The 24843-nt window shown below is 40.7% G+C and overlaps 1 protein-coding gene and 1 long non-coding RNA gene across 2 annotated transcripts in view; both read right to left on the bottom strand.

Moving 5' to 3' along the window:
• Positions 1-1181: 1181 nt before the first annotated feature.
• LOC118767770 lies at positions 1182-2293 on the bottom strand. The gene is made up of 2 exons (XR_005003685.1): positions 1500-2293; positions 1182-1269 (listed from the first exon to the last, which is right to left on the bottom strand). It is a non-coding gene; the product is annotated as an uncharacterized LOC118767770 (long non-coding RNA).
• Positions 2294-3604: 1311 nt separating this feature from the next.
• LOC115223951 (ras-related protein Rab-43) overlaps positions 3605-24843 on the bottom strand; it is a 53996-nt gene continuing 32757 nt past the window's right edge. Inside the window, exons 2-4 of the mRNA XM_029794697.2 lie at positions 7985-8168; positions 5272-5417; positions 3605-4007 (exon numbers count right to left, since the gene is read on the bottom strand). Of these exons, the coding sequence (XP_029650557.1) occupies positions 3891-4007; positions 5272-5417; positions 7985-8168 (447 nt within the window). The 3' untranslated portion in view covers positions 3605-3890. The remainder of the gene's footprint in view (positions 4008-5271; positions 5418-7984; positions 8169-24843) is intronic.

The following is a 24843-nucleotide window of genomic DNA, read 5'->3' as shown; positions in this document are numbered from 1 at the left end:
GTAGATAGATAGACGGATGGATAGATGGATAGATAGTTAGGAAGCTTTATTACAGTAACAAGCATTCATTCTAAGAGTGAAAAATTGCGGAGTGCTGTGTCGATTGAGCAGTGGACAGAATAAAGTTTTCTTAATTGTTGTATAGTCATGTTGTTGTTGTCGTCAGGGTGGTTTATAGAACAAACCGAACCAAAATTTATCTGACAGGTACATAACGCAGTTCATAGAATGCCAGCAAATGCTTCAACAGCAGTTGTTACACAAGTTCAAGTCCGACCACTGCTTGCTCATGTACTAATGATAGTCACAACAACAACAACAATTACAGTGATGATGATGATGATGATGATAAAAACAATAACAATAATAATAATAATAATAATAACCATAATAATAATAATAATAATAATTACTGTTTCTACTATAGGCACAAGGCCTGAAATGTTGGTGGGGCATGGCCAGTTGAACCTACTGACGCCAGTATGTAACTGGTACTTACTTCATCAACCCCAAAAGGATGAAAGGCAAAGTCGACCTCGGCAGAATTTGAACTCAGAATGTAAGGACGGATGAAATGCTGCTAAGCATTTTGCCCGGTGTGCTAACGATTCTGCCAGCTTGCTGCCTTAATAATAATAATAATAATGATCCTTTCTACTAGAGGCACAAGAGCAGAAATTTGGTGGGGAGGGGACTAGGGGACTAGTCGATTGCATTGACCCCAGTTGTTTCACTGGTACTTAATTTATCGACCCCGAAAGGATGAAAGGCAAAGTCCACCCTGGCAGAATTCGAGTCCAGGATGTAAAAATGGATGAAATGCCCAGCGTGCAAATGATTCTGTCAGCTCATCACCTTAATAATAATAATAATAATAATAATAATATCATCCTCAAGCAACCCTTATTCAGGGACCTTTTCAGTAAGATGGGCTACTCAACCTGAAGAAGATTCTCACTTGGTTTCACCTGCAAGCAAGGTCAGGTCCTGTTTATCTTGATATGAAATTACCATGTGGCGCACATATGGTTGTGATGCATGTGCCTGGTGTGCCCTTATCAGACGGGTAGTCATGATGGGTTTGTTATAATTGTACCCCAGTGTCACTTTGATGGCATATGTTGTTCTCTCGCTCAATAATAATAATAATTTTTGCTATTGGCACAAAGTTTGAAATTTAAGGGGTGGAGGCTAGTCAATTTCATTGGCCCCAGTGCGCAACTGGTACTTATTTTATTGTCCCCCAAATGGATGAAAGGAAAAGTCAACCTTGGCAGAATTTGAACTCAGAATGTAAAGAGCTTGAAGAAATGCTGCTAACCATTCTGCCAGTTTGCAACCTTTTATTATTATTATTATTATTATTATTATTATAACCCTTTCTATTATAGGCACAAGGCCTGAAATTTTGGGGGAGGTGGTAAGTCAATTTTATTAACCACAGTGCATGACTGGTATTCTATTTTATTTAAACTGAAGGCATGAAAGGTAAAGTCAACCTTAGCAGAATTTGAACCCAGAACGTAAAGAGCTTTTTGTCTGGCATGTTACCAATTGTGCCAGCTTGCCACCCCAAAAGATAATCAGAATAATAATGGTTCCTGATTTTGGTTTAAGGCCAGTAATTTTGAGGGGAAGGGAAATGGCCAATATTGTCAATCGCAATACTTGACCGATACTTTTATCGTATTGACCTTGAAAGGACAAAAGGCAAAATTGATCTCGGCAGCATTTGAACTCAGAACATAAAGGTCCAGAGAAAAAAAAAACAGCTGGGCATTTTTTTCTAATGCTCTAAATAAGTCTGCCAGTTTGACACCTTTAATAATACAGCACAAGGTGAGAAATTTTGAAGGGAGGGGTTAGTCCCTTTTTCATTGAACCCAGTATTTCACTGAGACTTTAGTTTATTGACTCCGAAAGGATGAACGGTACAGTTGACCTTGGAAGAATTTCAGCTTAAAACAAACATAAAGAATTCCGCCAAGATCAACAATGCCAGAAATTTTGGCAGGAGAGAATATTCAATTATATTGAGCCCAATTCGTGACGGGTATATTATTTTATCAACCCTTGAGGAGAAGAAAGGCAAAATTGATCTTGACGGGTTTTGAACTCTGAAAGTAAAGAACCAAATGAAATAGCCCATGTTTGATTCTCTAATTATTCATCCAGTTCAATAATAATAATAATAATAATAATAATCCTTTTTACTGAAGGCACAAGGCCTGAAATTTTGCGGGTAGAGGACCAGTTGATTACATCGACCCCAATTTTTAATTGGTACTTAATTTATTGACCCTGAAAGGACAAAAGGCAAAGTCGACCTCAGTGGAATTTGAACTTTGAATGTAGGGACAGGTGAAATACCACCAAGCATTTCACCTGGCATGCTAACGATTCTACCAGCTCGCTACTTTATCAATAATAATAATAATAATAATAATAATAATCTTTTCTATGATGGGCAGAAGGCTGAAATTTTGATGGAGTGGGTTGTCGGTTACATTGATTCCAGTACACAACTGGTACTTATTTAATCGACCCCAAAAGGATGAAAGGCAAAGTCAATCTTGGTAGAATTTGAACTCAGAATGTAAAGATTGGTGAAAAGCCATTTAGCATTTTGTCCAACGCGCCAATGATTCTGTCAGTTCCCTGCCTTATTTATAAGAAACCTTTGTACTATAAGGCAAAAGGCCCAAATTTTTTTAAGGGAGGGAGCTAGTCGGTTATATTGACCTTAGTGCTCATCTGGGGCTTATTTCATCAACCTCCCTATCCAAAAAAAAAAAAAAAAGGGATGAAAGGCAAAGTCAACCTCAGTGGAATTTGAACTCAGAACCAAGCTGGAAAAAAAATGCCACAAAGTATGTTGTCTGGCCTGCTAATGACACTGCCAGCTTGCCACCTTCTTGATGATAATAATAATAACCCTTTCTACTATTGGCACAAGGCCTGAAATTTGGAGAGAGGGGACTAGTCAATTAAATCGACCCCCAGTGCTCCACTCGTGCTTATTTCATTAACCCTGAAAGGATGAAAGGCAAAAGCGACCTCGATGGAAATGGAACTCAGAAAGCAGCAACAGGTGAAATGTTGCTAAGCATTTTGTCCAGTGTAATAATAATAATAATAATAATAATATTAATAATATTCCTTTCTACTGGAGGCACAAAGCCTAAAATTTGGGGCAGTGGGGACTAATCGATTACATCAAATACCAGTGTTTCACTGGTATTTATTTTATCGACCCCGAAAGGATTAAAGGCAAAGTTGACCATGGCGGAATTTGAACTCAGAACATGAAGGTGAACGAAAAGCTGCTTAACATTTCGCCCAGCATGCTAATGATTCTGCCAGCTTGCCACCTTCTTAATAATAATAATAATAATAATAATAATAATAATAATAATAATAATACTCCTTTTTGCTATAGGTACAAAGCCTGAAATTTGAGGGAGGGGACTAGTTGATGCAATCAACCCCAGTATTTCACTGGTACTTTATCGACCCCAAAAGGATGAAAGGCAAAGTCGACCCTGGTGGAATTTGAACTCAGAATGTAGCGACAGATAAAATAGCACAAAGCATTTTGCCCGACGTTCTAACGATTCTGCCAGCTCACCACCTTCTTAGTAATAATGGTAATAATAATAATAATTATGATGAGTATGATTGATGCTGGTAATGATGATGATGATGCTGGCATTAGTATCATTGACAAAGTTGATGTTTGACCATGACATTTGGTAAAGATGTCAGGAACAACGATGATGATGATGTTGATGATGATAGTGGTGGTGGTGCTGGTAGCGATCACAATGATGGTGGTGATGATGATGATGCTAATGCTGATGATGCAGAAGGTATAAGAGATCTGTTCTACATCAAGAATTTCCACTGCCACAGCATCCCCCGCTTCTAACTGTACGTGTGTTCAAGTTTATTTTGCCGCCAGGACCGTTTTCCAGGCTGTTCTCACCACCGAATCTCTTCTTCAAATCCTGCAATGTTGTTGATGTTGGTATTGTTGTTGTTGTTGGTAGAGGTGGTTGCAGGCGATGGGCAACGGAAGAAAGAAAAAGACAAAACAAAAATGTTAATTACAGAGTTTAATGAATCAATCAACAACAAAAAAACAACAACAGTAACGATAATGACAGTGTTAAATTTTGGCACAGGGCCAGCAGTTTTTGAGGGACGGGGCAAGTCGATTACATTGACCCCCAGCACATGACTGGAACTTATTTTATCGACTCAGAAACGATGAAAGGCAAAGTCGACCTCGGTGGAATTTGAACTCAGAATGTAAGGACAGATGAAATGCCACAAAGCATTCTACCCAGCTTCCTAATGATTCTGCCACCTCACTGCCTTAATAATAATAATAATAATAATTATTATTTCTATTAAAGGCACAAGGCCTGAAATTTGGTGGGGACAGGACTAGTCAATTACATCAACCCCAGTATTTCACTGGTACATATTTTATTGAGCCCAAAAGGATGAAAGGCAAAGTCGACCTCAGTGGAATTTGAACTCAGAACACAAGGACAAACGAAATGCCGCTAATTATTTAGCCTGGTGTGCTAATGTTTCTACCAGCAATCCTTTCTACTATAGGCACAAGGTCTGAAATTTTGGGGGTGGGGGCTAGTCAGTTACATTGACCCCAGTGCATAACTGGTACTTATTTCATCGCTGCCACCCCCAAAGGACAACAGGCAAAGTTAACCTCAGCAGAATTTGAACTCAGAATGTAAGGTCAGCCGAAATGCTGTTAAGCATTTTGTCCAGTGTGTTAATGACTTTGCCACCTCACCAGCTTAAACAACAATAATAATAATAATAATAATAATCCTTTCTACTATAAGCACAAGGCCTGGAATTTGTGGGGAGGGGAATAATTGATTACATTGACCCTCAGTACTTGACCGGCACTTTATTTATCGACCTTGAAAGGATGAAAAGCAAAATCGACCCCTGTTGTACTCTTTCGCTCCAACTTTCTCTTGCTTTTTCTTCCTGTTTCTTGTCCCCGACTTCCTACGCAACCGCTGAGCCCTGATGCGCATTCATCCATCGGTCGATGCTCTCAGTGTCGGAGGTTGATCTGCTTTCTCTTCTTCTGCGGGTCTTACGAATAGCAAAGGACCACGTTTGAGACTTCTCCCACTACAGACATGGGACGAAGACCGCTTCGCTCAACAAACAAACCAACAGCAACAACAACAACAACATTACTTAACAAAACAAGCACATGTTTACCTTAGCCATTCGTAGAAATGCTTCGTCAATGTTGGTATTTTCTTTAGCGCTGGTCTCAATTGCATCCAGCATGGAGCAATGTTGTGCGTATGCTTTGGCTTCAGCGACGCTTACTTCTCGTAGATGTTCTAAATCTTGTTTGTTTCCTGCAAATAATAAGGTTAGTGGTTGTTTAAAGGGACACCTTCACACAGGGGTTATAGTTTAAGTATCAAAATCGAAATCGATCAACATCAATGGAAATTGTAGCTATGATACCATTGCTGGTGGCACGTAAGAGAACCATCCGAACATGGCTGTTGCCAGCGCCACCCCGACTGGCCTCCATGCCGGTGGCACGTAAAAAGCACCATCCAATCATGGCCGTTTGCCAGCCTCATCTGGCACGTAAAAAGCACCCACTATACTCTCGGAGTGGTTGGCGTTAGGAAGGGCATCCAGCTGTAGAAACATTGCCAAATCAGACTGGGCCTGGTGCAGCCTTCTGGCTTCCCAGACCCCAGTTGAACCGTCCAACCCATGCCAGCATGGAAAGCAGATGCTAAACGATGATGATGATAACCGTTGTCTTCAAGTCAAGTTTTCTCAGATTCACATGACTCGCCTATATTAATCCCCATCCATTTCTATCTTTTACATGGTGCAGGCACCACGTAAAAGGCACCCAGTACATTTTGTAAAGTGGCTGGCGTTAGGAAGGGCATCCAGGTGTAGAAACCATGCTACACAGATGACTGGAGATTGGTGCAGACCTCTGGCTTGCTAGCTTCTGTCAAACTGTCCAACCCATGCCAGCATGGGAAACAGATGTTATATGATGACGATGATGACAGCATGATGGTTCCCCTCAGTGGATGTAATACAAAATATTGTCATCCAGTTATGATATCTTAATAATTATGTGATATAATAATGTCATGGTGTCAATATTTTAACTATTTATTTCAAATTCCTCCAAGGTTGACTTTGTCTTCCATCCTTTCGGCAGTCGATAAATTAAGCATCAGTTGCATACAGGGGTCAATCTAATCGACTGCCCCGCCCGCCCCTCCCTAAAAATTTCGGGCCTTGTGCCCAGAGCAGAAAAGAATAGTTCAACTATTTATGACTATTTATGACAAGCCAACCAACGGGAGACCTTGGGAGAGAGCAAGAACAAGACCGATGGACAATATTCACCAACTCAACTGGTCAAGCTTGGGTGTCCAGCCAGGAAGTGTAATGATGGTTGCTTATTATAGAACCCCATGGAGGAGGTACCTGAGGACTCTACTCCAACAAACTGAGGAAGAGTTGGAGGAGAAGATGGATGGATACAATTATGATATCCCAGATATTTACTCTTTTACTTGTTTCAGTCATTTGACTGCAGCCATGCTGGAGCACCGCCTTTAATCGAGCAACTCGACCCCGGGACTTATTCTTTTGTAAGCCCAGTACTTATTCTATCGGTCTCTTTTGCCGAACCGCTAAGTAACGGGGACATAAACACACCAGCATCGGTTGCCAAGCAATGCTAGGGGGACACACACAAATACACACATGCACATATATATATATGTATACAATGGGCTTCTTTCAGTTTCCGTCTACCAAATCCACTCACAAGGCTTTGGTCGGCCCGAGGCTATAGAAGAAGACACTTGCCCAAGATGCCACGCAATGGGACTGAACCCAGAACCATGTGGTTGGTAAACAAGCTACTTACCACACAGCCACTCCCGCACCTTTATGGTGTAATGCTGATATCGTCACTGTTTCTTTAATGCCATTGTAATACCTTAATAATATTCTGCCAGTGTTGACATCTTCCATGGGTAGGATAATTCATAGGGGCTTGCCAGGTGGAAAAACTACCCTATACTACCGTGTCTGTTTTGGCAGGGTTTTCATGGCTGGATGCCCTTTCTAACACCAACCACTCTGCAGAGTAGACTCAGTGCTTTTTACGTGGCACTAGCAGAGGCGAGGTTAGTTTTTGCACGAGTTTTACAGCTGGATGACCTTCCAAATGTCAATATAAGTTAGTTATGTGCATGAATGTATATGATGGGCTTCTTTCAGTTTCCACTACCAAATCCTCTCAAGACTTTGGTCAACCCAGGGCTATAATCAAAGACACTTGTCCAGACTTGTTATTCAAAATGGAATGGAAGCACTCTGTCGGTTACGACGATGAGGGTTCCGGTTGATCCGATCAACGGAACAGCCTGCTCGTGAAATTAACGTGTAAGTGGCTGAGCACTCCACAGACACGTGTACCCTTAACATAGTTCTCGGGGATATTCAGTGTGACACAGAGAGTGACAAGGCCGGCCCTTTGAAATACAGGTACAACAGAAACAGGAAGTAAGAGTGAGAGAAAGTTGTGGTGAAAGAGTACAGCAGGGATCACCACCATCCCCTGCCGGAGCCTCATGGAGCTTAAGGTGTTTTCGCTCAATAAACACTCACAACGCCCGGTCTGGGAATTGAAACCGCGATCCTACGTCCGCGAGTCTGCTGCCCTAACCACTGGGCCATTGCGCCTCCACTCAAAATGGAATGCTAACTTATTAAATATGTAAGCACTAATCTATTGAATATAATAATACAAACTTATTATTAAACATATTAACACCAGCTTAACTCTTCAACATGATAATACTAAAGTATAACTAAAATTGGCCAGGGATCAGCAGCTTAGCTATTAATTATGGAAGCACAAACTCACCTAAAATTAGTTGCACTATGTTTGATCCTGCGTATTTCTTTACATCTTCCAACCACCGTGGAATATTGTCGAATGAAGATCGTTTTGTCACATCGTAAGCAATGATCACACCGTTGGCACTTCTGTAATAACTCTGTGTGATTGTCCGAAATCTCTCCTGGCCAGCAGTGTCCCAAATCTGAAGCTGTAAAATATGAAAAAGAAAGATAGTGAAAGGATCAAACATCAGCAGTTCAGATGTCAACTATGAAGAAAGAAAGACTTAAATTTTGTTTAGATTAAAGAGGGAGAAGCGACAGAGAAAGAGAGGGAGGGAGGCAGAGGTGGCACATTTTTAGAACTACTATTGCATCCACTTAACCAAATGGGTAAAACACAGATTTCAATTAACCAATTATGTATTTTAACTATGTAATTCCATAATGATGTTTTATGCCATTGAAACAGCTGTTGAGCACAATTAAATTATGAAGTATATATGAAATTTATGCTTTTTCTGCTGAAAATGTTGCTCTAAACTATTATTCTAGCTGACTCTATATACAAGCATGTTTGTTTCACTGTGGTTTCTACTAGGAATTTACCACATGGATGGGAAGCAAGGCTCTTAACCACACAGCCATACCTGTGATTTTAGAATTGGAAAAGCTAGAACAAAATTAGGTAGATTTTAAACTCATCCAGTAGAAGGGTTCTGGTTTGGTTAGTTCCGGGGTTTTGAGGAATGTGGAATCAACACTTTGCCACTATTGTTCACAGGTCTACACTGTCCCAGAGTAGTAGCACCTGTCCAGGTCCCACCTGTGTTTTGCATAACACAGACCTACCTGAGCCAGGGTATATTGAAATCATTGGATGCAGCAGGGTGGGCGTGAAATATTTTGGCAAATGACTTCATTTGATTGATGGTGAATATCACTGGATGCTGAGCAGATGCGGGACAGACAATAAACTGTCAATGGCCAGGACCAACCAGTTCAGATATTTCAGTTACAGGGAGGCTGATGTGACTAAAAACAGGATCAGACATTCATGCTGCATTGCTTGATCAGGACATCTGGGGATGTGAACTTGATATGCCCCAGTGGTGATATTGTCTGAGCCCCCTCGTCACCACTGATATCATGTCCCAGTGACGATATTATCTGAACCCTGGTCACTACTGATATTATGTCCCAGTGGTGATATTGTCTCAACCCTCGTCACCACTGATATCATGTCCCAGTGACGATATTATCTGAACCCTGGTCACTACTGATATTATGTCCCAGTGGTGATATTGTCTCAACCCTCGTAGCCACTGATGTGTCCCCTGATGACGATGTATTCCGTCATCTCTACGGGACTGGTCCAAACGGCGTACCTTCACCGACCGATATTACTGACCGTGTCAGTTCACTATCTATTAGTAGTGGACCAGCCCACATTTCACCTGGGGGTGTCCACCACAACAGAACCCTTTCAGCAAATGAATTTATTGACCCAGTGATGAATATCTCTTGATGCTGAGCAGACGAACAGACAACAAAGTGTCAATGGCCGGGATCAACCAGTTTAGTTAGCAAACAACTGCTATCATTTGTAGTCATGGCATGCACAGATGTGATATTTGAGCTTAACTCCTTGCAGACGAGAAGTGGGACACTGATCACATCGAAATGCTGTGTGTGTGAACAGTGCTCTGTGTGGCACCATTTTTTCAAATCCACCATACTAAGAAGAATCGGTAAATACACTCTCTCTTTACTCTTTTACTTGTTTCAGTCATGTGACTGTGGCCATGCTGGAGCACCGCCTTTAGTCGAGCAAATCAACCCCAGGACTTATTCTTTGTAAGCTTAGTACTTATTCTGTCGGTCTCTTTTCCCGAACCGCTAAGTGACGGGGACATAAACACACCAGCATCGGTTGTCAAGCGATGCTGGGGGGACAAACGCAGACACACAAGCATATACACACACATACATATACATATATATGAAGGGCTTCTTTCAGTTTCCATCTACCAAATCCACTCACAAGGCTTTGGTCGGCCCGAGGCTATAGTAGAAGACACTTGCCCAAGATGCCACGCAGTGGGACTGAACCCGGAACCATGTGGTTGGTAAACAAGCTACTTACCACACAGCCACTCCTACGCCGGTAAAAATTCCTTCTATGAAAAATTATAGAGTAACTGAATGGACTTAATACTGGGTGCACAGTACAGACTCAGTACTAAATCTGTCTGCAAGAGGTTGATGAAAGACTGATGTGACTAAAACACAGGCCAGACATTTATGCCTCATCATTCAATCAAGACATCTCGTGATGTTAACTATTTCAGCAAAGGAATTTACTGAATCAATGATGAACACCACTAGATGCTGCTGTGTGGATAAAACTGATGCTATGCGGATGAACAGACATCAGAGTGTCAAAAGGCCAGCATCAACCAATTCAATAAGCAAACTACTGCTTTTCTCCATAGTCATGATGTGTACAGATAAGATATTTCAGTTAACAGAAGATCAATGTGTCTGAAGCCTGAGCCAGACATTCAGGCCATATCACTTGATCAAGACATCTGGCATGGAAGTGTTGTTTTGGCTTGGGCAAGTCACCAACCTGCTGCTGCTGTAACCAATGATGATGATGATAATAATAATAATAATAATTCGTTTGTTTATTGGCCACAAGGGCTAACAAAAATCAATTAAAACATGTAGGGACAAAACACAGGACGAAAGTTACAAAGGGTTTTGTCCGTTTGTAAAAGGTCCCTGTACAAAAGCAGGATAACAACGAAATATAAGTAACAATTAAAACTGCCAATAGGGGGAGGCGCTTCGAAAGGTTACTCGTGGAAAAACCCATAAAAGCCACGGGAGCCTGGTCAAAAGTGGGGTAGAGAGCCCCTTTCTCCTTTTATATTTCCTTTTAATTTTTCACAGGTGTATCCTCAGGAAATTATTGTATACAGTGCTCAGGTGCACCACAACTTGTCAAAAGTGTGTATAAAGCATATGCAGTAATGTACAAATGTCTGGGAAGTGAACAATGTATGAGTCAGATACATGCTTGTGTGTGTATGGAGGGGAGAAAATCAGGTGTAATGTTAGTGAATCTCAGGATGCATGGAAGTTTTGAAGGATGCAGTGCTCCGACAACCAACAACTGATGATGGCAGTTTGTTCCATGCTTCAGCAACTCTCAGCGTGAAAAAATGTTTCCTAAAGTCATGGGAGCTGTGCTGTTTTCTGACTTTGTAAACATGTCCACGGGTGTTAGACAGGTGGAGTTTGAAAAGGTGCTCAGAGTTATTGTTAGTAAGATGGTTAATAATTTTACGAGTGTCTGCCAAGTCAGCTGCCAGACGTCGGAGTTTCAGTGTATCCATGATGACGGCTACCAACGTTTGTACACTAACATACATCAGTATAACAACTGAAACTCCAGCCTACAGTTTGTATGTCTGCTTGTTGTTGTCTATGGCAGTGATACCAGTTATGATATCACGGGATATGTTTCCATCCAAGGTGTCTGCACCATTATCCTTCAAACAGTATTTCTAATAATAATAATAATGAAATTATTGTATACAGTGCTCAGGTGCACCACAACTTGTCAGAAAGTGCGTATAAAGTATAAGCAGTAATGTACAAGTGTCTGGAAAGCGAACAATGTATGAGTCAGATACATGCTTGCGTGTGTATGGAGGAGAGAAAATCAGGTGTAGTGTTGGCGAATCTCAGGAAGCATGGAAGTTTTGAAGGATGCAGTGCTCCGACAACTAACAATGAATCACTAATATTTAGGAAAACGGGAGAGAAGGAACTAAAGGTGATGGTGGGAACATGAAGGTTAAGGTGGCTGGGTCAGGTATTGAGAATGGGTAATAGAAAGAGACCAGCAGAGAAGGGACCTGGAGCGAAAAGCTCCTGGTGACAAGCAAGTGGAGGATAGGACTAAGTTGACATGGCAACAATGTGTAAAAATAAAGGATCTGAAATGTGACTGAAAGGGCCGCCATGATGCTAAATGATGGAGACCCAGCTGTAGACATGATGGGCAAGGACAAACTGAGGAATGGCATGACATGGTATGGATTAAAGATTGAAGAATGATGATAGATAAAAGCCCATTTGAGTGGGATTTTCACTCGAGATCTGAAAGGATTTGATTAAACCCTGACAAAAATACTGCAAGGCAATTTTTCGTGACACTTCAACGACCCTACTAATGTTGCTTATGTTGACCCTTGTATTAAATTGGTATTTATTATTTGGTCCCAAGAAGATGAAAGGCAAAATGTTGATTATCATAGGAATTAAACCCACGAAGCACAGAGAAACAACTTAACAAAGCAAGACATTTTGTGTAACATTTTAACCCTTTAGTGTTCGCATTATTCTGCCAAAATTAATCCTTTTTTATCCACATTGTTTTGAATTAATCATGCATTATCTTGTAGCTATGAGATTTTGATGAGGTAGCTGTTAATTTTTAAAATGATATTGTAGGGTTGGTGTGAGAGACCAGATCTGGCCAGTTTGAACATAAAACAGGCAGAATACATTTGGCTGGATATGACCGGTTTAAATGCTAAAGGGTTAAAGATTCTGCCAATGTTGCTAATATCAACCCTAGTACAAAACTGGTATCAATTAATTAGCCCCAAAAAGATGAAAATCAAAATCTCAATCATGGCAAGATTTAAACTCAGACCATAAAGACTCAGGATTAAAGATTGCCAAGCATTTTGTCCATCAGTCTTGCCAATCAGTCACCAATTTCATCAGTCATATAAAACGACTACCAAACATTTGAAGTATATAACTGCCTTGGATTACTACTTGTTCGAATCCGTGGCTCACATCCTGCACTCACGACACTTCAACTCAGAAGAGGTGGAAGCTCCAGTGAAGGACTCCATTGCCTGGAAGGACAGGAACTGGAATTGGTGTGGGACCAAAGAAAGGGCAGAAAAAAGTGGCTTCAGACGGTGCAACCCGATGGCCTCTACTTTGAGTGTTAAGGTTGCTTTTGCTGTAACTTGAAGACTAAAACAAATAAGGTACCAAAATATGGCAAAACATTTGGTTCAAAAACAATATTTCTACTGCTAGAAAAAAGAGCTAAAATGCTCTAATGCTGTAGGAACTATGTCAAGGGGTACACGTGTCTGTGGAGTGCTCAGCCACTTGCACGTTGATTTCCTAGCAGACTGTTTCATTGATCAGATCGACGGGAACCCTCGTCGTCGTAACCGACGGAGTGCCACGATGTCAACACAATATGCCAACACTTCTTATTGTCTTTATCACTTCATTAGCCCTTTTCCTGCTATAATTATATTAGGCGGTGAGCTGGCAGAACCGTTAGCACGCCGGGCAAAATGCGTGGCCGTATTTCGTCTGCCGTTACGTTCTGAGTTCAAATTCCGCCGAGGTCTACTTTGCCTTTCATCCTTTCGGGGTCGATAAATTAAGTACCGGTTGTGCACTGGGGTCGATGTAATCGCCTTAATCCGTATGTCTGTCCTTGTTTGTCCCCTCTGTGTTTAGCCCCTTGTGGGTAGTAAAGAAATATATATTGGTATACACTGCCTTTGTTTCAATTGATTTTGAAATTAATGAAGAATTTAGTAAAACAATTTTGTCGTTAACGAGCAGGTGTTTGGAACATGAGATGAAGTTAACATGAAATTTTGATGGAAGGTTTTAATTAAGATCACTTTAACACTTTCGCTCATGAAGTTTAGGTAATTTAAGGCTATGGTTAAAATATATACATATATATATATATATATATATAGATATATATATATATATATATATATAATATATATATATATAGAACAAACACAAAAATTAGATGTCATGTAGCAAGATTGAACTCAGAACTTTGTGATTACAAAGCAAATTTCTTAATCACTGAGTCATGCCAAGATCATTATACACAAACACACACACACAACATCTATCTATCTATTAGTCTTCATCTATCTGTCTTTATCTATCTTTATCTGTCTGTTTGTCTGTCTATCTATTTGTCTATCACGTCTGTCTATCTGTTCATCTGTCTGTCTATCTAACTGTCTATCTATATCTGTCTATCTATATCTATCTGTATATCTATATCTATCTGTCTATCTATATCTATTTGTCTGTCTATCTGTTTATCTGTCTATTTGTCTGTCTGTCTGTCTGTCTATGTATCATGTCTGTCTGTCTGCCTATCTATCTCGTTTGTCTGTCTATCTTCCTGCTTGAGTGTTGTCTTTTTTTATATATAAACACATAGATACACCTATAGAATGTGTATGTACTGTACACAGACAAACACACACACATCCATTCATCTATCTATCTATCTATCTGTATGTTATGTATACACACACATATATATACGAGAGAGAGGGTGGGGAAGTACACCTATTGAATGTGTGTATGAAAGAGATTTGATAATTAAGGTAGGAGTGACAAGCAAAACAAGTAGACAAAGAGAGAAAGAGGTAGACAGGAATGGATGCACAGGCTAAGAGAGAGAGAGAGAGAAAGAGAGAGAGGGAGAGAGAGATGCAGTGAGTCTCACAGAAAGTGAGACTCACGGGGACAGAAACAGCGGGTGGGGGGACGGAGGTAGTCTGACAAGATGAGATGAGACAGGATGAGACACACACACACACACATAGAAAAATACAAGAAAGACAGAAACAGAGAGAGAAAGAGAGAGGGGATAGAGGGGGAAAATGAGAGAAGGGGAGAGAGAGAGAGAGAGAGAGAGAGAGAGAGAGAGACCTGAAAATGGGTGAATAATTCCTATTGATTTCAAAAAAAAAAAATCTAGAAAAATAAACCTGAGAAGCAAATATTAAATTCACGCCACCAGATTTCATTGTAAACCTGACCTCAATACCTGGCTGACATCAGCTGTTTAACAACAACTACCACCACCACCACCATTTCACTACTGCTACTACCTTGATGACGACCCCTCTCACCTCTACAGCAACTATTTCCCAACAGAGGAGCGAGGTGCGAAGATGAATAGGATATATATATATATATGCAGGTTACTCAACCAATAGTAAAACAAAAGTGGATGCTGCAAGCGTTAAGTGTTTGTAGCTGCACCCAGTTTTGGTGCAGTGGCTGCAAAGATGATGACAGGTGGTGGTGGGGGTGGTGGGAGGAGAGAAAATAAGCGTATGATGCCATACTGTGATGTGAGCCAATGAGAAACCCAGGGCCGTTTCCTGGTGGTATTGATCCGTGCCGGCTCTGCGTAGCTCTGCTGGGAGCAACACTTGAAATGGTGACCAAAAATTGTTGTAATCTTGATATATTTGACATAGTATTTCTCTTTTATCTTTTACTTGTTTCAGTCATTTGACTGCGGCCATGCTGGAGCACCGCCTTTTCAGTCGAATCAAATTGACCCCGGAACTTATTCTTTGTAAGCCCCGTTCTTATTCTATCGGTCTCTTTTTGCCGAACCACTATAGAGTAACGGGGACGTAAACACACCAGCATGGTTGTCAAGCGATGCTAGAGGGACAAACACAGACACACAAACATACACATACATATATATATATATATATATATATATATATATATATATATATACGGCGGGCTTCTTTCAGTTTCCGTCTACCAAATCCATTCACAAGGCTTTGGTCGGCCCAAGGCTATAGCAGAAGATACTTGCCCAAGATGCCACGCAGTGGGACTGAACCTGAAACCATGTGGTTGGTAAACAAGCTACTTACCACACAGCCACTCCTGCGCCTACTACAGTGGTATATCAAATTTATTTAATAAATTAGACATGCTCCAGCATGGCTGAAACGAATAAAAGGCTAAAAAAATATTTTTTGGTCTGTCTTTCTCTCGCTTCCTTCCGCTTCCTTGTTGTACAGGGGTAGCCAAGTATCTCCACCCCCTCGGTAGTAAGATGGATATCCATATCCCCGGCCCTCTATCATACACCAACGAATCCCCTGCCTGGCACACAGCCACTTCTCTCCGTTCCTTTCCCTCTCTCGGCTGAAATGTCTTTGGCTTGCAAGCACTCGGTGAACCAATGGGTACTGGTCCCACGTAAAAAGGACCTGTGCCGACGCTATGTACTAAGCACCCATGCTGGCATCACATAAGCACCACCCATGCCCTTTCCACATAGTAGGTACCCATGCCAATTCCACATAAAAGGCACTGATGCCAGTGTCACATACAGAGCACCTGTGCTGGCACCACATAAGAATCACCTGTACCAATGCCACGTAAAAGGCACCTGTGCCAATTCCACCAAGAGCGCACACAGGTGGAGGCACATGGCTTAGTGGTTAGGGTGTTGGACTCATGATCTTAAGATTGTGGTTTCGATTCCTGTAGTGGGCAATGCATTGTGTTCTTGAGCAAAACTCTTCATTTCACGTTGCTCCAGTCCACTCAGCTGGCAAAAGTGAGTAACCCTGCGAAGGACTGGCATCCTATCCAGGTGGGGAATATATACGCCATGGAAATGGGGAAAACCGGCCCTTATCAATCGGCATGACTTGAGAAGGGATCTATACCTTTAAAGGGTAAAGGTGCATGATTGAAACTTGTAAAATGTAAAAGATGTGGATATCTATCTTGGACTGTGGCCAAGCTGGAGCACCACCTTGAAACATGTATTCGAACAAATTGAGCCCAGTACTTATTTTTTTTATATTTCTAGGGTACTCGATCTCTTTTGTTGAACTGCTAAGTTACTTGGATGCAAATACACCAACACCGGTTGTCAAGTGGTGGTGGGGGAACAAACAGACATACACATACACACACACACATCCTCACACACATATGCACACACACATACACATGCTCACACACATACACTTGCACATGTACACACATGCACGTGCAGACATAGACACATGTACACACACACACACACATGATGGAACTCCACACAGTTTCTGTCTCCCAGTTTCACTGACAAGATATTGGTCAGTCCTGGCACTATAATAGAAGAAACTTGCCCAAGGTACTGCACAGTGGGACTGAACCTGAAACCATGTGATTAGGAAGCAAGCTTCTTACCACACAGCCATGTCAGCACCTAGACAGGTAATCAAAACAATCTAAGGGAAATAACTCAAAGTGGTCAGTGGTTTAAATTTGGATGATAAAATAGGGGGAAGGAGAGGTATATTCATAACCCTACCAGATAAATGCTTGATTTATTAAAATTATCTTTGGATTGAAAGAAGGTAAACAACAACCTAGTGGCAGTTACATCTAGCTCTGAATGAGAAGGAGGAGATAACATCAAAAAATCAAGTTTCCTGGAATTAACTTGCTGTTAAGGAAATGACAGCCTGTTTAATTTCTGGAGACAAGGTGACAGCTAGGGATGTGTGTTTCTGCCTCTATAGGTGTCATCAGCACAGCAATTTTAGCAAGACACAAGACTTAGACATATCTTTATCTTTTACATTTTACTGGTTTCAATCATTGTACTGTAACCATGCAGCCGCTAAGCACAATACGAGAACCCTGCACCAAATATCTGGGTCACAGAATTGCTCCATACATACATACACACATACACACACAATCATTGTAAACTATACCAAAAGACAATTGTCCCTCTCTTAATATTAACCTCTCTTTAACAAGAATATACTGTAGTCAAACCACTGGCCAACCAAACATGCTGAACTCTTCCCTTGTCTCAACTACTACTACTACTACTACTAGTACTAGTACTAATAAACCAAACAATGTCCTGTTTAACAGCATCACCTGGTCCTTGATTTATTAAAATTATCTTTGATCTGAGAGAAGGTAAACAACGACCTAGTGGCAGTTACATCTAGCTCTGAATGAGAAGGAGGAGATAACACCACTACATGGTCCATGGGTGGTCAATATAACATACTGCCCAGTCCAGCACCCACCACCTGGTCTTGGGCTGGTTGACCTAACACAGGGTCCAATTTAACACCATCATCTGATCCTTGGCTGGTCAACCTAACACAGCGTCCAGTTTAACACCAACACCTGGTCCCTGGGGTACCGTTAGCAAAGTTGTATACATTTAGACCAGTCTCCCTGGTGTCTCTTCATCCACCCTCTTCTTTGAAGACATTATCTTTCAGATACATTCAGGGTGGATATTACCTACATCATTAATGTGGGAGGAAGTCCTGAAGAGGTCATATCACTTCCACTTCCACCCTTGGTTAAATGGTAATTAAAAATTTAGAAGGCGGCAAGCTGGCAGAAACGTTAGCACGCCGAGCGAAATGCTTTGTGGTATTTCATCTGCTGCTGCGTTCTGAGTTCAAATTCCGCTGAGGTAGACTTTACCTTTCATCCTTTCGGGGTCAATAAATTAAGTACCAGTGATGCGCACTGGGGTCAATGTAATCAACTTAATATGTTTGCTTGTACTTCTTTGTCCCCTCTATGGTTAGCCCCTTGTGGGCAATAAAGAAATTGGTAATTAAAAATTAGGAATTACTGAATATTGGCCATCATCATCATCATCGAATGTCTGTTTTCCATGCTGGTATGGGTTGGACAGTTTGACAGGGTTTGGCAAGGTTGGAGAGCTGCACCAGGTTCCGGGTGTCTCTGCTTTGACAGGGTCTCTACAGCTGGATGCCCTTCCAAATGCCGGCAACTTTACAGAGGGTGCTGGGTGCTTTTTATGTGGCACCAGCACGGATACTTTTTACATGATACCAGCATCTGTGCCTTTTACATGGCACCGGTGCCACTGCTTTTTACGTGGCACTATCATGGGTGCATTTTATGTGACATTAGCACATGTATCGTTTATGTGGCACCAACACATTTTACATGACACTGGCGCCAGTGCTTCGTACATGGCATCGGCACCGGACCTTTTTACAGGGAACCAACCCACACTAATCATACTGTTATGTGGGTATTACTGCTGGGGTAGAGGCCCACTTGCACTAATTTCCCACCCCTAGCTTCATGGTTTAGATAGATTTGGTGAAATGTGAAGCACATGGCAGTGTGAGGGGAGGGGTTAGAAAATGTGGTTAATAAAACGGGACACAAGAGGGGAGAATTGTAGAGAAACAAAGATCACAAAGAACGTGCATTTTTATTTGTGTGTGCACGTGTATGTGTGTGCACGTGTGTACCCATTGAATGTTTCTCTGTAGGAGAATTAGGAGTGTGTGTATGTCAGTGTAATGTTATGGGAGCGTATGTTTCTTGGTGTGTGAACATGTGATCGTGTGTGTGTGTGTGTGTGTGTGTGAAAGTCATTAGAACTTGTCTAAACATGGCTTCTTAACTAAGTAGATTAGCATGTGTACATATATGTGTATGAATATGTGTATGTGTGTGTATATATATATATATATGTATATATATATATATATACATATAAGTTTCTGTGTGTATATATATACATAAATACATGTATATAAGTATGTATGTATATATATATACATATATACATGTATATAAGTATCTTTGTGTATATATATATATGTATATATATATAACATACATGTATATAAGTATATGTGTGTATAATATATATACATACATGTATATAAGTATATGTGTGTATATATATATATACATACATGTATATAAGTATATGTGTGTATATATATATATATATACATGTATATAAGTATCTGTGTGTATATATATATATATTTACATACATACATGTATATAAGTATCTGTGTGTGTGTGTGTGTGTGTGTATATATATACACCCAGACATATATTCATACATATGCACACACACACCACACATATCTATACACACATACATACACGGAAAGCAGTTGTGTAAATGTATGCATCTGTGTATGTAAATATATACGTATACATACACACATATATAATCTCTGGATTAGTGGTTTATCTCTCCAGTTCTGTATTATTGATTTATAGCTTGTACTATAATTATTTTGTTCCCTCTTGGCATCTTTGTTCACTGTCCGTTATTTAAACCTATTGTTCATTGTTAACCATCACTGTTCACTGTTCATGACCCTCACACTCTCTGACACAATTGTTCACTATTTCATAACTGTTTTCTACAATATCGATAGCTGGTCACACCTGTTGTCCTCTATATCTGACAGTTTTCTATTGTTTATTTATGGTCAATGTTTACTGTTCATGGAGCACCTGTATTTGGTTTGCTGTCGGTTTATTGTGGTCACGTAAGCCAAAGCTGACCTGAGGGTCTTTACATAACTCTGCAGGTCATCAAACTCTCTCAGACCGTCCAACCCATGCCAGCATGGAAAAACGGATGTTAAATGATGACGATGACAATGACGACAATGAGGTTCTCTTTCTTATTTCTTTATTGCCCGCAAGGGGTTAAACATACAGGGGACAAGCAAAGACAGACAAGGAGATTAAGTCGATTAGATCGACCACAGTGTGTAACTGGTACTTAATTTATTAACCCCGAAAGGATGAAAGGCAAAGTCGACCTTGGCGGAATTTGAACCCAGAACGTAAAGACAGACGAAATACCTATTTCTTTACTGCCCACAAGGGGCTAAACACAGAGAGGTCAAACAAGGACAGACAAACGGATTAAGTCAATTAGATTGACCCCAGTACGTAACTGGTACTTAATTTATCGACCCCCGAAAGGATGAAAGGCAAAGTCGACCTCGGCGGAATTTGAACCCAGAACGTAAAGACAGACGAAATACTGCTAAGCGTTTCGCCCGGCATGTTAACGTTTCTGCCAGCTTGCCGCCTTCAGAAAGGGAATGAGGTTCTCTTTCTGTTTGACCATCAGTTCCTTGTCGTCATCGTCATCATTGCTTTAACACCTGCTTTTTCATGCTTTGCATGGTTTGGATAGAATTTGTGGAAGCAGTTGTGAAGGGAAGATAATATACTTCCCCATGGCCAATCATGTTCGCACGGAATATTGGGAATGATCGACGCTGCTTGTATTATGACTGTCACACTTGTTCGCAACTACTGTGCAATGCCAAGACATTTCTGCCAGTTCTTTGATCCCACACTGATACCAATTTTTGTTCTTCAAGGTGAAGAACTCCATCACCAAAGCTTCCATCTCCTCTTGGTTGATGAAGTATCACAAGAGCAGGATTGGGAGAAATAATAATTCAAGGGAGCTTGGTCTGGACTATATGCTGGGTGAGGCATTAGTTTAACCCATTTGGTACCAACCCGGCTGAAACCGGCTCTGGCTCTGAGTTCAAATGTCTTGTTTTCATAAGTTCTGAATTAAAATCTTCCACCGAACCTTAGTCACAATTTATGTTCCTAACACTAGCTGAATGATAACGAATCTATTTTACAAAATTCTTTGTTATATTTAAAATTAATTGAAAGGAACACAGAGTATCTCAACAGAAATATGGTAACAAAAGGGTTAATCTTTTTCGCTTTGTGGAATTTCCACAGGTCCCATTAGTATTGATGTTGAAGATATGAAAGGTGAAGATGACCTCAACAGCAATAAAATCATTCTTTCTTTCTTAAACAGCTTCTCTTAACCCTTTCATTACCATTCTGGCTGAAACCACCTCTAACTCTGTAGTATAAATGTCTTGTTTTCATAAGTTTTGAATAAAAATCTTCCACCAAACCTTTGTCACAATTTATGTTCCTAACACTAGCTTAATGATAACCAAGTTATTTTATTAAAATCTTTGTTGTATTTAAAGTAATTGAAAGAAATACAGAGCATCTCAAAATAAATACAGTAACAGAAGGGTTAAAAGTAAAGTTTAGTTTCTCGAGTCATACCAACTCATAAGGGCTGGTTTCCTGGTTCCAAGACACATAAATTTCCCACCTGGACAGGACGCTGGTCTGTCGCAGGGTTACTTACTTTTGCCAGCTGAGTGAACTGGAGCAACGTGAAATGAAGTGTTTTGCTCAAGAACACAATGTGTTGCTCGGTCCAGGAATTGAAACCACAATCTTATGATCATGAGTCCAACTCCCTAACCACTAAGCCACTCGTCTCCATTGTGGCATTAGTTTGAGTCCCTCAACTCCTTGGAGTTTATTATGAGCCATTCGAGCAGAAGGAGATCTTGTGTTGTCTTGCTGCACAAGGGGTCATTTTCGGTTGACCAATGTCAGATATTTTGATGCACAATTGCATACATCTGTCCGTTTTGGCACGGTTTCTACACCTGGATGCCCTTCCTAACACCAGCCCTCTTTACAGAAAGCACCGGTTGTCAAGTGAAGGCAGTGGGAAACAAACACACACACACACACATACATGTATACATACATGCACACATACACCTATACATGCATACATACATACACGCACACATATACATGTCAAACCCATGCCAGCATGGAAAATGAACATTAAAAGATGATGATGATGGTGACACAATGGGCTTCTTTCAGTTTCCATTTATCAAAACCATTCATAAAGCATTGGCTAGTCCAAGGCTATAGTGGAAAACACTTGCTGCCCGAGGTGCCATGCAGTGGGACTGAACCCAGAGCCATGTGGTTGGTAAGCAAGCTTCTTACCACACAGCCACTCCTGCACCTATAAATATGGCGGAATTGTGTGTATTGCTTGTGTATATGAACCCTGTAAACACAAGATTCTGCCTGAAACCTGACCGAGTGGAGTGTAAATGTGTGACTCATTCGAGAGTACCTCACGAACTCAAAGCTGATCGGTTGAGTGACTCATAATGGGTTCAATTATCTTCCTCGATAGATCTCGCTTCCTCGTCAAGCCACACTCGCCCTAACCCTAACCTCATATGCCGTCCCCTCTGCCATGCCCCTCCACCCTACTGCCGATCCAGTCAGCAGCTTGAGGTTCTTGTGTCTGTCTCCATAGCAACTGTTGTTTTGTTTTTTTTTGCTTTTTTTTTTTTAATTATATAACAGGGATGCTGCCTGGCAGCGATGGCGAAGGCAATGTCCAGGCCGACACATCACATGACTTTGTCATGGGCAGATGACACATCATCGAGATGATGACCAGTTTTCTATAGTGTGTGGGTGGGGGTGGAGTATTGATGAAGGGGTGGGTTGGATACGAAAGAATGGTGGGGGGGGGAGCGAGCGAGAGAGAGAAAGAGAGAAGGAAATCCTGGTCTCGTATAACGCACATACAGACGTAACATAACACACACACACACAAACACACACACACATGCACACACAGTGTTAGACATACATATACATACCATACATACATATACATACACATTTATACATACATGCACAAACATGCCTATACAGGCATACACACACACACATTCACACATAAATATACATACATACACACATAAATATACACACACATTTACCCCCACACACACACATATTCACACATAAATATACATACATACATACATACGCATGTAAATATACACTCATATTACACATATTATATACATTTACCCCCTCCACCCACATACACACACACATATACACATAGGCATACATATTCATGCACAAATATACATACATACATACACAATATATATTTACACTCTTTCATACATAAACATGCATATACACACATGCAGATATACATATACAAACATAAACCTATATACATATATACACACACACACAAAAATATACGAATACACATATACCACACATACATGTACAGACACACAGGAATACATATACATAGATATTCATACAGAAATATACATATGTACAAGCATACATAGACGCATACACACATAGATGAAAACAAGCACCCTGTTACACACACACACACACACACACACACACACACACACACACACACACACATGCTTGTGCACACACATATATATTTAAAGATACACACATCCATATGGACATCAACACACACATTATGTGCAATATATATATATATACACACACACACACACACACACACACAATAAACACATGCATATGCATATATATATACAAACACATACGCAGACACATGACACACCCACAGAGTCTAAGAAACCAATATTTTGTGGGTGGGGTTCCTCGACAACATCACAAGACATAAGTTAACCATAATCACTCTAAATACGTTAATTCATTAATCATCTATCTTTAATCACCACCATTGCCACAACCTACACCAGCATCATCATCAGCACCATCACCTACATCATCAACACATTTGCTGTCACACTCTTCATCATCATCATCATCATCACCATCATCATCATCACCATCATCATCATCATCACCACCATCATCACCACCATCATCATCATCACCATCATCACCATCACCATCATCACCACCACCACCACCACCATCATCACCATCATCATCATCACCACCACCACCATCATCACCACCATCATCATCACCACCATCATCATCATCATCATCATCATCATCATCATCATCATCATCACCACCATCATCACCACCACCATCATCACCACCATCACCACCATCATCACCACCACCACCATCATCACCATCATCATCATCATCATCATCATCACCACCACCATCACCACCACCACCATCATCATCATCATCACCACCAAAACATCTACCATTATCTTATCCATCATCATCATCATCATCACTAATATAGTCATTATTATTTAAACGGCCCCTCTTCACCTGTGAGTTCTTCAAGTCCATACATATGAGCGCTTTTAAGCTGATCCCTCATTAATCCCTTGTGACTTTTTTCTCGCAGATTTTATCCCTTACACCACATAATCCCTCGTCCGATGTTTCCATCCAGTGCAATATCCTACAAGCTACTCCAGCTTAAAGATAAATATATTTATTTATTTACTAATTAATATCTTAAAGGGATTAGCAGAATGAACTGATTGTACTTACTGTAAACGAGAGGGACCCATTTATTGGTCG

Source organism: Octopus sinensis, linkage group LG24 (assembly GCF_006345805.1).
Source record: "Octopus sinensis linkage group LG24, ASM634580v1, whole genome shotgun sequence".
NCBI classification, from domain to species: domain Eukaryota; kingdom Metazoa; phylum Mollusca; class Cephalopoda; order Octopoda; family Octopodidae; genus Octopus; species Octopus sinensis.
This window is presented reverse-complemented; position numbering and strand designations above follow the sequence as displayed.